General features: G+C 29.0%; 1 protein-coding gene across 1 annotated transcript in view; it reads right to left on the reverse strand.

Moving 5' to 3' along the window:
* Positions 1–13,422, reverse strand: part of Rad23 (UV excision repair protein Rad23) — a 30,732-nt gene extending 17,310 nt beyond the window's left edge. The window contains exons 1-3 of the mRNA XM_075373954.1: positions 13,225–13,422; positions 8,508–8,586; positions 1,960–2,188 (exon numbers count right to left, since the gene is read on the reverse strand). Of these exons, the coding sequence (XP_075230069.1) occupies positions 1,960–2,188; positions 8,508–8,586; positions 13,225–13,290 (374 nt within the window). The 5' untranslated portion in view covers positions 13,291–13,422. The remainder of the gene's footprint in view (positions 1–1,959; positions 2,189–8,507; positions 8,587–13,224) is intronic.
* Positions 13,423–13,527: the final 105 nt, after the last annotated feature.

The following is a 13,527-nucleotide window of genomic DNA, read 5'->3' on the forward strand; positions in this document are numbered from 1 at the left end:
GTGGGAGATTGAAAGCTCTGATGATTGGCTGAATCAATTTTACTTGCTAAATGCTAAATGGCTTCACAAAGCTTCCCCATTCACTGTTTTAATTAATTTGGGTGATCTTGGAGGCCACTATAAACAAGATCTGTCATCAGGTCTGTGCTGACCTTTCCAGTGGTCAGGAAAAACATCATTGAACAGATCCCATTCAGAATTAAGCTGGTGAGGAAGCACACCATTCTTGTTGCCAAATAAAATTCTGTGGTCCATCTTGGAGTCAAGGAAAGAGCCATGTAAGCAATATATCTAAATAAGCAATTCCTGTTATCCTTGCTTCAGCGAAAAAGAACAGCCTGTAAACCTGCCTAATAATGCACAGAAAATATTTAATTTTGATAAGTCTCTTTCACATTGTCAGAGTTGAAAGGGATTTTCTAACCCCCAGATATGGACATTATGTAAATTAACTTTTCCATCGAGAAGAAATGTTGTCTCATCACTAAACATCAAGAAAGTTATCTTCTTACTGCAATATTTCAATCATTAAGTCAGCTCGCACAGCATAATGAGTAGACTTCAAAGCCTACAGCTATGAAAGATATGGAACGTATGTGTAAGCGTATCCTTAAATCATTCCACATTATCACCACAGCAATGCCAGTTCATGGCCAGCCTACTTTTTTTTACTTATTGTCACTTGGAGGATTATGATTAAACTTTCTACAGAACATACGCTGAACTGTAACTACAGATTAATATTTACCAAACTGCAAAACACAGAAGGCTTTCCTTTCACGAGTTGTCATCTTTGCTAGTGGCACTGTCAAGCAGGAAGATATGGAACACATGCGCATAATTAAAACTGTCCTGTTTGCTCTTTGATTCTAACCTTAAATCAAGAGTAAATATCTCCTTTAAGAGCTATAACAAATTAAAATCCTGATATTCCTTTTTTTACACCCTGTCTGGATGATTAATGCACTGAATTCTATAATGGTAATTAAATTTTTAATGATGTATATGTATTAGTCATCAAACTAACTAGTTGATGACTACTCACTTGATGGCATAGTTGTAATCTCTAACACTGTATTGGAATACAAGTTCACACTAAGAACCTTAAACTCAAGTATAGGTCTCAATCATAATGGTTTGTACTATATTAAAGCTGAAAATTGTGAATTATTGCATATAGTCATCCAATTTACAACTTAAATGTCCAGTTGTTAGTGACTGGATGATGGGAAAACTATAATTCTCTGCAAAACTTAAAAGAGTGGTCAACTACATAAAATCTGAAGTGAAATACTAAATGAAGTCATACATGACTGGTTTCTTCATTATTAAGGAAAGTTATATATATATTTGCCACGATCTACTGTGCAAAAGATTAAATTATAAGCTAGTATAACAATATAAGGCTTGATAATAATTATTCTAAATATAAGAACAATATACAAAAGAATATTACATTATAGAATAATTATTCTTAATGTAAGTCTTGGTAATTATTCTAAAGTATTCTATTGCTTTGGGTAGTTAGTGTTGGAAATCTCATTACAGTATCAGATAAGTTACCTTATTAAAGGAGGCAATCTGGCATTAAATCATAATTATAGAGAATTTAATTTCAAATGAAATAAATATGAAAAAAAGACTGAATTGAGAATCAGGCCATATTTAATATAGTTTTTTCAAAATTATTCTGTACTGCTTAACCAATAGTAAAGTCTGTATTCACTCTAAAATTTAGAAAAGAAAATGAATTACTTCAACCAAGTAGAGATTATGGTGGTAGTGTGTATATTTTAATTAATAAAAACAAAAGATTTTTAAAAATGAACAAATTCATAATGAAATCTGTGATTTATTACTTATAATGAAGAATAATGAGATTCAATATAATCTTTAGAGCATTACTACTACCCATTAATGCAGTTTGTAATCAACTGGGAAAACACCACCACTGCTTACCTGCTGTCACTTTCACCCGACTGAGTCTGTCCGATCAAATTTGTGCTGGCTGGCGTTACATTGACAGATGCGGCTGGAGATGGTGATGATGTAGCAGCAGCAGCCGTTGGATCACTCGGTCCTGAATGAGGTACAGCTGCTCCCTTAGGTTTGGTCACCATCACCACCACAAATTTTTTCTCATCTATGTTATATTCACTGATTGTGGAATCATCTGTTAAAATTTTACCTAGAAAAAAATAAATAAAAAAACAATAGCTCTTAACTATCAAATGACTCAAATAATAAATATTCTTAAAAAAAAATTTCTGTTAACTTTCTTCGATAGTATCTTATAGTATTTTGTGTACATTTTTCAAATCTGCAATCCAAATTTGAATGGAGGGCAGAGTTTTTTATTAACACACATTTAAAGATAACTTAATTTTTTAAGGAATTGTCTTATTGTCTTTCATAGTAATTGCTTTTTTTAATTTTATTCTGTATTCAGCCTCTGGAATGTACCTTTTCAGTTTCCAGCAATAATCGACAAGCATATTCACACTCCATTTTTCCTGGTAGTTTCCATCAACAATAAATTACGTTGAAAGCGATCATCCGTGCTCATAACTTACATCAACATTAGGTGGAAAAAAGTTCTAATGTGAATGAGACGTATTTTTGTAATCCCAGTTTTTATAGTTTTCAAGAAGTTCACTCACCAATTCTATATAATTCTCAGCCTTCTTTTTTCTCAGGAATGATTCAACAATATTTTGAAATGATACCCATTGCTTGCTTTCTCAGATCGATTCAAACTCTCTCAAAGTTCAAATCCTTAATTAACTTACTACATATGTGTAGTCCAACAAATATTTCTGCATTGTTTTTTCCTAATTGATCGTGGAAAACTTTCTCTTAAGGTATAAGAAACATCGGTCATTAACAATGAACTGCTTTGACAAAAATTTTTCATCACACCAAGTTTTATGAGTCTTCGGCCGGTTTTTTTTACTGTTGATATTTTTTCTGTTTCTGCTGCCCTGCTCAGAAACAACAGTACTTAATATCACCTTTAGTTCTCATATGTGCTAAGAGTACTTTTCACATTGATTTGACATCAGTAAAAATTTCATACTGTTATAAGTCACCTTCCTCATTTATGCTGCATAAGAAAGAGAAATTGAGGTTCCTCTTTTCAATTGTTAAATGGAACAATTTTCAAACTCATTTTATTAGAACTGTTTCCACTCCATATAATTATGAGCCTGTCCTAGTATATCCAATAAAGAATTTACATCACTATCGATATACTGTCAGTATATTATACTATCTAATAAGAACAGATGTTGAAATTTTTGTTGCTTGACATAGAAAATATATATTTCATTGTCACTTTTGAGGTTTTAGCCTTTTAACCTTGAAGCCAGTAACTCTGTATTTTAGACAAATTAAGATCATAAACAAGAAAATTAAGTTCTGCTTGAGTAATTTTGTGAGGTTTAGCACTGTCACCTTAGAAATCTGGATCCTCTTCTTCTTCATTACTTCTAAATTACCATAGCATTCTTCATAGTTTGCATATTCTTCTTTAACTCCATGTTTCTGATGGAACTGGAACAGGTTACTCTTCATTGTGCAGATAGGTCTTATAGTCTTATAGATAGAGAAATACTACAATTTCGAACAGATATCTTGAATTTACATGATGTTTTGTCTTTTATGATACAAAAATTCCCTTTAGGCACGCCAGAAGGCAGAGGTAGATTTCACTTGTGCTAAATAGGGGATAAAAAAGATTTCCACCTTAAACTTAAGAAAAACTTCAGATTTACTCAATATAACAATGGTTGCATATGAAAAAGAGTTTCACGTTTTACCATACAAGTCCCATCTTCTTACAATTCCAGCAACATTTTGGTCATCCTTTGCTATAAGGGATGGTCATATAAAAAATTGTTTCAAACCAAAATTCTAGGTAATGTTTAGAGAATTAACGACCATTTTAAACCGATTTGATACTGTGCCTATTAAGGGAGGTATAATTTTTTTTGTCTTCAAAACCCCATTTTTTCCACCCCCTGAGGCAATGATTGGTGATATCAAAAAACTTTACTTACATAATTTTTAGGCCCTTATCCAAAGAATAGTAGGAACTTTAAACAAATTTGATATTTTACTTAATAGAAAGTTCAATATTTTGTTTTTTGAAAAAGACCCCCATGGTTCGATTTTGTCTGTTAACAAACTCGACCGAGATTTTGGGATGTTATTTTTAAAGAACAATTTGAAAGTGATTGATGCAAAATTACGGCAGTTATCATGTTCACAAGAAAGTGAAATATATATAAATGTATATATAAACTTTTGAGCTGATGTTGGTTTTGGGGTCTGGGGATGTGAAACGCAAAGATATGTCAAAATTTTCTGGAAGTCAAATCATGGTACCCATTACAATAGATAGCTTACTTATGAAATCTACCTAATAGCAGTCTGTCGAGTGGTCCTTAAGTTCTTTCCATACCATATGAACAGCAAAAGGCATATAACATGGCTTCCCAGTAAGCCAGCTTTTTACTAAAGTTGCACGAGAATTACTAAGAATTATACTGACTTTTTTACACCCAAAATAAAGTTCATATATATGAACTTTAAAGCAAAGTAGTAAAACTACAGTAGTAATATTTATTCTTTGAGATTTAAAAATTAATACACATCTATAAAAAAAAAAAAATTAGGAATAAAACTAAACACCAAAGTTGTGATAATATAAGAATGAAAGCCAAAACGAGCAGATTCTCTAGTTTGGGTTATTCCACAGTAAAAGTGGTGACTGAAATTATATCAATTATGATTTCATTATTAAAGGCTGTTAATTAAATCATACTGCAGTAATAATTTATTTTTCCTAGAACAAATAAGTTATAGTAAAAGTTAGTATCGATGTCATTCTATGATATAATATAATATTAATCACATCAACCACTCCTCCAAATTACTTCACTTTGAGTCATTTATAAGTATCTTCAGACACTAAATTTCATTACAAATATAGAACAATGATTCACAGCAAATCGTTGCAAGTCTTAAATCTTAACAGAGAAAATATATGTTTTTAAACAACTTTCATTTTTGAGTGATAATCACAAAAAATATGACCCCTTAGAACAAATTTTGAGGTCATATTTGGATTCAAAAAATATATAAGAGTAAGCAAAGATTATCTGTGTAACAAATCCTTGTAGACCGGTGTTATTAGTTCACAAAGGTTAAATATTTTCCTCCTCTTCTAACCCAATTGTTTTCATCAGTAAAAAAAACCATTAAGGTTCATTTTTATGATTAAAAATCAAAATTTAAGTATTATAATCTTAACAAACATTTTTGTAACACCTTTATAATCCACACCACAGCCAGCTATTTAAAAACATTATGATTTTCCTTCACCCATTTGTAAGTAGCAAAGAGTATCATCTATAATGAGTTACTCCTGCTTATTCCATACATTCTTCAATTTCATGAATAGGTGAAAATCATGAACTAAGTCTGGGCTGTAGGCTGGAAAAATGTTTCATTTGCAACATTAGCAAGTAGTGCTGTTACATCTGTGGTGTGAAGCCAGGCAAAAAAAAAGTTCATTACAGATAAATAGAATAGCATCATGTCTGTCGCTGCAGAACCCAAGCATCATGCATTCTCCACTCGAAAAATAACAACAGACTTTTGGGACAGAAAAGGTCACTACTTATTTAGTGTATAGTGTAAGAAACACAATACATGCTCACAAAACTGAGTTGATACTTCAGAATCATGACAGAAGCCAACTGTGTCAGCATATTTACTACAGGCCTACATGTACTGGAAGATTATTTTAAGAAAAACAGACCAGCCTGCAAAAATGGAATTGAAGATTTGGAGTATTAGTTAAACACTCTAAAATAAACGTTAATCCAAAACACAAGAAGTAAAGGAATGTATGAAAATAATAGAACTAAATGACCGAAATTACTCTTATTTATTTGAACAAAAAACAAAAGAAAATTAACCATGAGAAGTATTAATACAGTAAATAATATTCTAAGCAGGCCTGAACAAAAGTCACAGCTTATTATTTAAAACTTTTTTATAATTACTATTAACAGCTTTATAATGTTTTAAAATTTAATTCAGACACATAATCACATATATAAATAAACACAGCACACTTAGGCAACTACAAACAACCAACATAAAAAAAAACAAAATATATTAATTAAAACCATTCAATTAAAAGAGACATTTATCTAAAGTAAATATTTGTAATTTGATAAATTTTATTCAAAATAATTAAATAATGATGAAATAATTCACCACAGAAGCTTACAAAGAAGAAGCTTTACATAAGAATAAGGAAATTGAAATTTGTTTTAAAATTTATTCAATTTTATTTTCATACCACATTAAACAGAGCGAATGTAATTTGTATCAAGATATCAATAAATTGCATTGGTCTTTTTGTTTTCAAAATCTGTACATGTATAAAAGAAGATTTTGGAATTTAGTTAGGTTTGACAAATGGACAGAATTTTACCTATGACTGAAAAATGTATTTTCAAAATTTAAAATTGTGATACTTCATGTAAACCATATCGTAGTTGATTATTCAGAAAAATTAGATTGCTCATAAACTGTATTCTAAGTATGCCACATAAATTTTGTAACTTTCCTGCTTTCTGCCTATAAACATTTTGTGTAACACAGAATGAATATATTATTGGAGTGGGTATTCTATTAACAAAATAGTGACAAAATAAAGCAACATGAAATTTAAAAAACAATTCCAGCAGGATTTTTAGGCACCTTAAGAACTTTAAATTTAGTACTTTAAGCTTCGTAGTAAGAAAAACCTCCCAGGAAAATGGGCAAGGTGAATGTGTAAAAGGAGTTCAGAGGTATATGAAAAGAACTACTAGGCATTTTCAATTTACTACATCTGATGGAATTGTATTAATGAAGCAAAAATTAAATTAAAATTTAGTTTTTTCTAGATTTAATTTGTTTATTTTATGCATGATGTATATATTATATTATCCATGATAGAATGGGACTTGGCTTGATGCTGAGAATTTTACTTCCAGAAAAAATGTCGACTGATATTTGATTTAAAATGACACACAAATAAAAAGATGTAACTAAATTTCAAATTAATAAACATTGAATGAATTCAGATAAAATACACCTAAATTTACTCTCTTATGACTCAATGCATTATTATTGCTGCATTGGATGAATCACTGATAACAAATCTATCAGTGTATGTAGTTTTCTGTAAATATCAAAAGTGATTTATTATATTTATGAATGCAACAGAAATGGATAAACAATAACCCTCGTGTTTACTTTATCATTTTCATAATATATTTACCATATCGTAACTTTGTTTAAGTTTATAATAAAATTCTCAAGATGATGTGAATTATCACAATTAAACTCACAGGAAATACTAAAATTATCTTTTAACTTCCATCTCAAGGTAGTTATTCATGAAAAGATTATCTAGAAATCCAGGCAGGATCAATTGGTGCCAAAAATTTAATTACATTGAAACTATATTTATTTCGTACATATTAACTATATTTTTCCATTGTTTCCTTGATCAGAATATGCTGGGATGTAGAGAAGTAATATTAAAAGAGATGAAAATTTCACCAATCTGTAAAAATCTAATCTATAAATTGATTAGATCAAAGTTAATTTTAACTGAAAAAGACTGTGGTTATTGTAATTTGTAATTTTTTTTAACAACTATTACATTGAAATTGGTTGGTCGCATTTGATTTCTTGAATCATTTTTGGAAGACAAGTAATTTTTTGTATGACCAGATCACAAATAATTAGGCTGAACTTTTCCTCTGAATTTAATCAATATTACAAATATAATAAAATGTTTATTTTCTTGAAGGAAATGCAGAAGTAGTACAACAAAATGCAGTAGTAGTAAATAGTACTATTTAGTCATGAGATATGTCCACTGTTTTTTTAACATGAATTTATACAGGATTAAATTTTTATAAGATTTGTAGCAAAACTATTTTTTTTTTTTTTTAGGAAAGTGTGAGAAGTTACTATCTTCAGTTACTTTTAGAATATTCATAAAAAACTTCTTCAAATTCAATGCATATCATTGGGATCAACTCTTCTTATCTTTTTTTAAATTCTTTGTTAAAATTCTGCATTCCTGCAAGAACAATAGCACATTTTTTCTTAAGTAACATTTGTACTGAGTAACATTTGACTGATCATAACTTGAAAAGTCTTTTCAGATCCATGTTTATCTGAATATTTATTCCTCCTAATTTTAAGGAGGACATGCCTGCTTAGTTTAGCTGGAACCTCCTGGAAACAAGAAATGTCAAAATATGGTAATGCTTAAAATGCTATTTATTAATAAACAAAGAAACATATTTACATACACATCTTATGTAAATATTCAATCAATCTTACATTGGGATAGAGTAAACCAAATAAATATATGATGAAAATCAATACATACAAAAACCAAGACCAGTACAAAAAAAAACTCATCTTACCAGCATAAATAAGCTTTTGATTCTCAGCTGGATAATCTTTGCCTTTTTCTTCTTGAATTCTTTCTTTTAATTGTTTAACCTGTAAAAATAAAAAAATATTTTAAGTAAAATGAGAAGTGAAATTAATGAAGTGTAAGAACAGATTTTTTACAGGCACAGTTAAATTTATACTGTATAGACATGGAACCAATCTGGTGACTGACCAACCAATCTGAATCACTGTAACAGGCCAACGTAATCTATAACAACACCACTACAACATAATACAAAAACATTTTTAACATAATTCTTTATGATTGTACTATAAAATTATAATACAATCCTGCTTAACTGGAAATTGCTAAACCATAAACAAATACATGGTTTATTCAGAAATGTTTGATAACTTTAATTTTATTTTTTTGAATATGCTAAAGATAGTTTGCTAAATATGCGTAATTATACTACTGCTCTTTATAATGATATAATAATGTAGTAATTTAATAACTTTATATTATGGGAATAATAATTCAGTGATAATAAATATTATTATAAATTCATGCAAGCAAGTACCCAAAATAAATATATTAAAATATTTTTATAAATTACACATTTACCTTTTATATTTTAAAGGCTACTACTATACCCTGACAACCTCATATGACATTAAGAATAATTCTTTCACACAATCATCAAAAAGCAGACAAAGAACTCAGCAATTTTGATAATTGAACTTAGGAAAAATAATGCAAAAATCTACAATTAAAGAATGTTATTATTGATTTAGATGGATATTTTTGATACATTTAGTATCGATCCTTTTACTGATTCTGACAAGTAAAACTTTTTAAAAGACACTAACCAAAATAAAGAAATGACTTAAAAATTTAACTGTATGATGAAGTTTTAGTTACATAGTTTGTAATGGCATCATAAACACACAACTGAAAATATTGTGAAAAAAATTATTACATTAATTTTTAAACACTCACATTCATGAAAGCAAAATCCCATGCTACATGTTGATTATTCTCATTTAACTGTGCATACCTGATTCCATCTTTTCAAATCCAATATTATTACAAAAAAGATAGCAGGGAGTGGTTTTTAAATGTGCAAGAAAGAAAAACATATTTTTGCTACATCCTATTTAACTTCAATACCTACCTACAAATATTTAAATATATTATGTAAATTTATATATTATCTATCTGTAAGAATAGCTAATTCTGCTGTCATCTGATAAAGGTCTAACAATCCACTTGATGCTAGCCTCATTCAACTAAATTTACCAATGGTAAAATCAATATATTTTAATAAAAGAAAGATCAGCATGATTTAATTAAAATTTACAATAAGATTAAAGCCTACTGATTTTATATAAATGTAATCTTTCAAGGTAAAATATTATACTGGATATCATTATAAGGTGGTCTACTTCATAATAACCACAATTTAATTTGACCAAATAAGAAAATAATCTGTAAACAGTATAATGATGTGAATCAAGATAAAATGATATCATATACACCTTATTTTAGTCCATACCTATATTTACAACTAATCACAGTAACGATAATCTTATTTCTGGAAAAATGTATGCAAATTATACATCAAACAAAAATTACAGTAAACATTTAAGCATATAGATATAACATATGAAAAAAATAATACCATTAATTCACAATAAAGAGAACTAATGTTAAAATATGAGAGATGACTACGAGAAGCAGACTGACGTGCTTAGAACTACATAAATTAACTATGGGAAAACACAAAAAACCATTAATTACATCTCAACCAAAGCAGTAAATCATACATTTACAGACAATTGACTATGATTTTAATTTCATTCTCTAGTATTACTTATCCAACAAACATTATATCTGATACAATGTAATATTTGCATCTGGACAACTTTCATATACAACTTAAAAGTAGATTCATTCATTCTAATTGGAAGTTTGAATGAATCTTTTATTTGTTACTTTGTTGGACAAATACTCTTTTTCGTGCTTTTTATCACTTTATAACTCAACATTACCTATCCTAAATGACTTTTGTCTATGACAACCTCTGTCATAAAATACTCCAACTTTAAAACCTTAAATATATAAGTTTTCTACCCTTTGTTGAATAGGTGTTCAATATTAAATAATGGTAATTCTGAGCATTGTTCATACTTTAATATACCATAGTAGATATGCTTAAAATCAGGAAAACACAAGGTCAATGTGTGAAAGCAGGTTTAGGCAATGGGCGACTGTTCAAGGTCACAGTCTGCGCCACATTACTGCCATATCAGTACTCTAGTCAATTAGCTATCAGTTTTTGGGACCTGTTCAGATGCTAATCCATTCTGTGGAGGGAGGTTAGGGTTAGTTAAGCGCTAGAGTTAAGGTTAGATTTTTGTGATGAGAGATTAGGGTTAAATTACGAAGGTATGGCAATACTTAACACCATCTCTTAGGATACTCGATTGAATTAACTGAAATATAGTTACTACAGAGACTACGCCAAATGTCCCGTACTATTAGCCATGTCTATGACAGATAATCACCTTATGAAAAGCACTGTCAGTCATCTTCAACGACTGTCTCCAAATCCAATTCTGACAACTATTAAGGTTAGTTTATGATCTGTTTATTCCTCTCTCCACAAAACTCTACCTCTATCCTTAACACTAATCTCTCTCCACAAAAAATGATTATGCAAAAAGGTAACTAACAAAACTGTGCTAATTGATTAGAGCATTGATAGTGCAGCACAGACTGAGAACTTCCATCGTTCACCTGCTGTCCAAATCTGCTTTCTCAAATTTAGATCTTGTGTGTTCCTGATCCTAAGCATATCTACTATGGTATATTAAAGTATGAAAAAAACTTAAGGTGATCAAGTAATTGTTCAGAATTACCTAAGTAATATTATCAATCCGTTTAACAATTATTGTTATTTAAGAAACAGAATTTAAATCATGTACAAAAATATTAACTCAAAAAAATAAATTGATATTCTATAAGAGTTTATTCGTGGACCTCCCCTTGAAGTAATACTAACAGAACATGGGCTTGACAACAACCAATGTATAAATAAAATTAAAACTGTGAATTGTAAATTGATTCAGTAGAAGACAGTGTAAAATAAGTGCAGTTGAATTAATGTACAGTAGGATAGTCTGTTGATATGTCCAACTCCACACAACCAATTTTGGTAAGGTCAATATTAATAGCAGCCATATCATAAAGGGCAAACAATGTAATAAATACTGAAATCACTGATCAATTTGGAAATTATAAGATTTCTATACTCGTTTTTTTTTTTTTAAATGGGATATGTAACATGATAATTCTTGGGTAATAATCTTGATAAGTCAGCCTTAATCATGGTAACACTATGGGATATTTTCTTTTATTTGGTTCATCTGATTGAGTTTTGGAGTTAAGCCATTAGTAAACATAAAAAAAGAACTACACCTCAAAAAAAGCAATCGTGGTGATAATCAATTTTACATTTATAATGAAATTTGAAAGGACATTTTTAAAGAGAACTTATTTATGCACTATACTCATTGTAAATCTATAAAATTGCAATGACTTTTTTTTTAATAAAATGCACTAAGGTCTTATACAAATTCAGAACTGTGTAAATATAAAATAAAGGGACATAATAATTCTCACATTAAAAAAATATATATATCCATGAAAAATTTGTTACAACACTTATTACACGAATGTTAAATATTAGGAAATAGTTTTATAGATTTTTGTAATAGATTATAAAGTCTATTATTAAAAACTGAACAAATTTACAATTTAACGTATCATCTGACAAAATGTTTTGTAAAACATCAATTACTATATAAAATTCTAATTCTGATGGCTTATTATTAAATGTTAATTTAATCTATAAATTTTAATATATATTACTCTTTTTTTTTTAATTACATCTTGTCACTTCTTATGTCTTTACAGAATAAAGTTAATTATTGTGAAGGACCAGAGAGTGCTATGTATTCTACACCAATAAAATTGGTTAAATCTTCAATTTCACAACAAAATCATTATTAAAATGCAAAATTCATCCATCTTTAAATTACACAGATATTAATCCAGTTCAAACTTTTATGTGCAGTAAAGATGTGTTATGCTCCCTTACAGTACAATCTTTATAATTTTATTTAACATGTAGTTCCTAATAAAAATTGACATTTAAGCAGTGGAAAGCTCACTATTGATAATAAAGGCTGCTGCATCAGCAAGATTGAATTTATCATAAACTTTTACTTTTCTATCGAAGAAGGAGAGGAGATTCTACAGTTAGTTAACTGCTAATACACAAGTTTGAACTTCAAAAATGTATAACTACTAATAAGTTATTCTCTTAACATAACTGCTTACAAACAACATATGGACTAAACAAAATATCAAAAATGTAAATAATAATAACAACAATTACCTCAAGTCAGGATTATTTTAGTTCCAATTTCTAATTTCCATTTAATTAATAAATAAAATAATAGTAAAGTTATATGTCACATCAGATAAAAGGGGTTAGAATCTACCACTCTTAACAACGTTTACAATAACTGTATTTCAAACAAAAATTACCTGACAATAACAACTTAAGAGTCGAGAATCTACGTTAGTAAGAACTGCTAAATCCAAACAAAAAAACAATACAAATTAAATGACCCCTTCGTCATAACGAAGACCAATACAAATTGCAAAAATCAACTTACGGTCTGAGAAGGATCAATGTCCACTTGAAATGTTTGTTGCTGAAGATTTTTAAGCGTGATCAGCATTATGTTATAAAATATTTATTGGTAATTTTTGACACAAACCGAAACGTAAAAAATTTTAGATACAGAAAACACTCAAGCGATGATGCTGCAGTTAGCACGGCGCCATTTAACCTGACATCAGTTGTGTTTCATTTTCCACTTCCTCCTAAATAGTATTGTCTTAGATTGTATATTAATATCTAATTAAATGTGCGTTTCAATAATATTTTTCGGTACAAAAATATTTTCAAACCGTTT

The sequence above is a fragment of the Lycorma delicatula genome, chromosome 8 (assembly GCF_047948215.1).
Source record: "Lycorma delicatula isolate Av1 chromosome 8, ASM4794821v1, whole genome shotgun sequence".
NCBI lineage: Eukaryota > Metazoa > Arthropoda > Insecta > Hemiptera > Fulgoridae > Lycorma > Lycorma delicatula.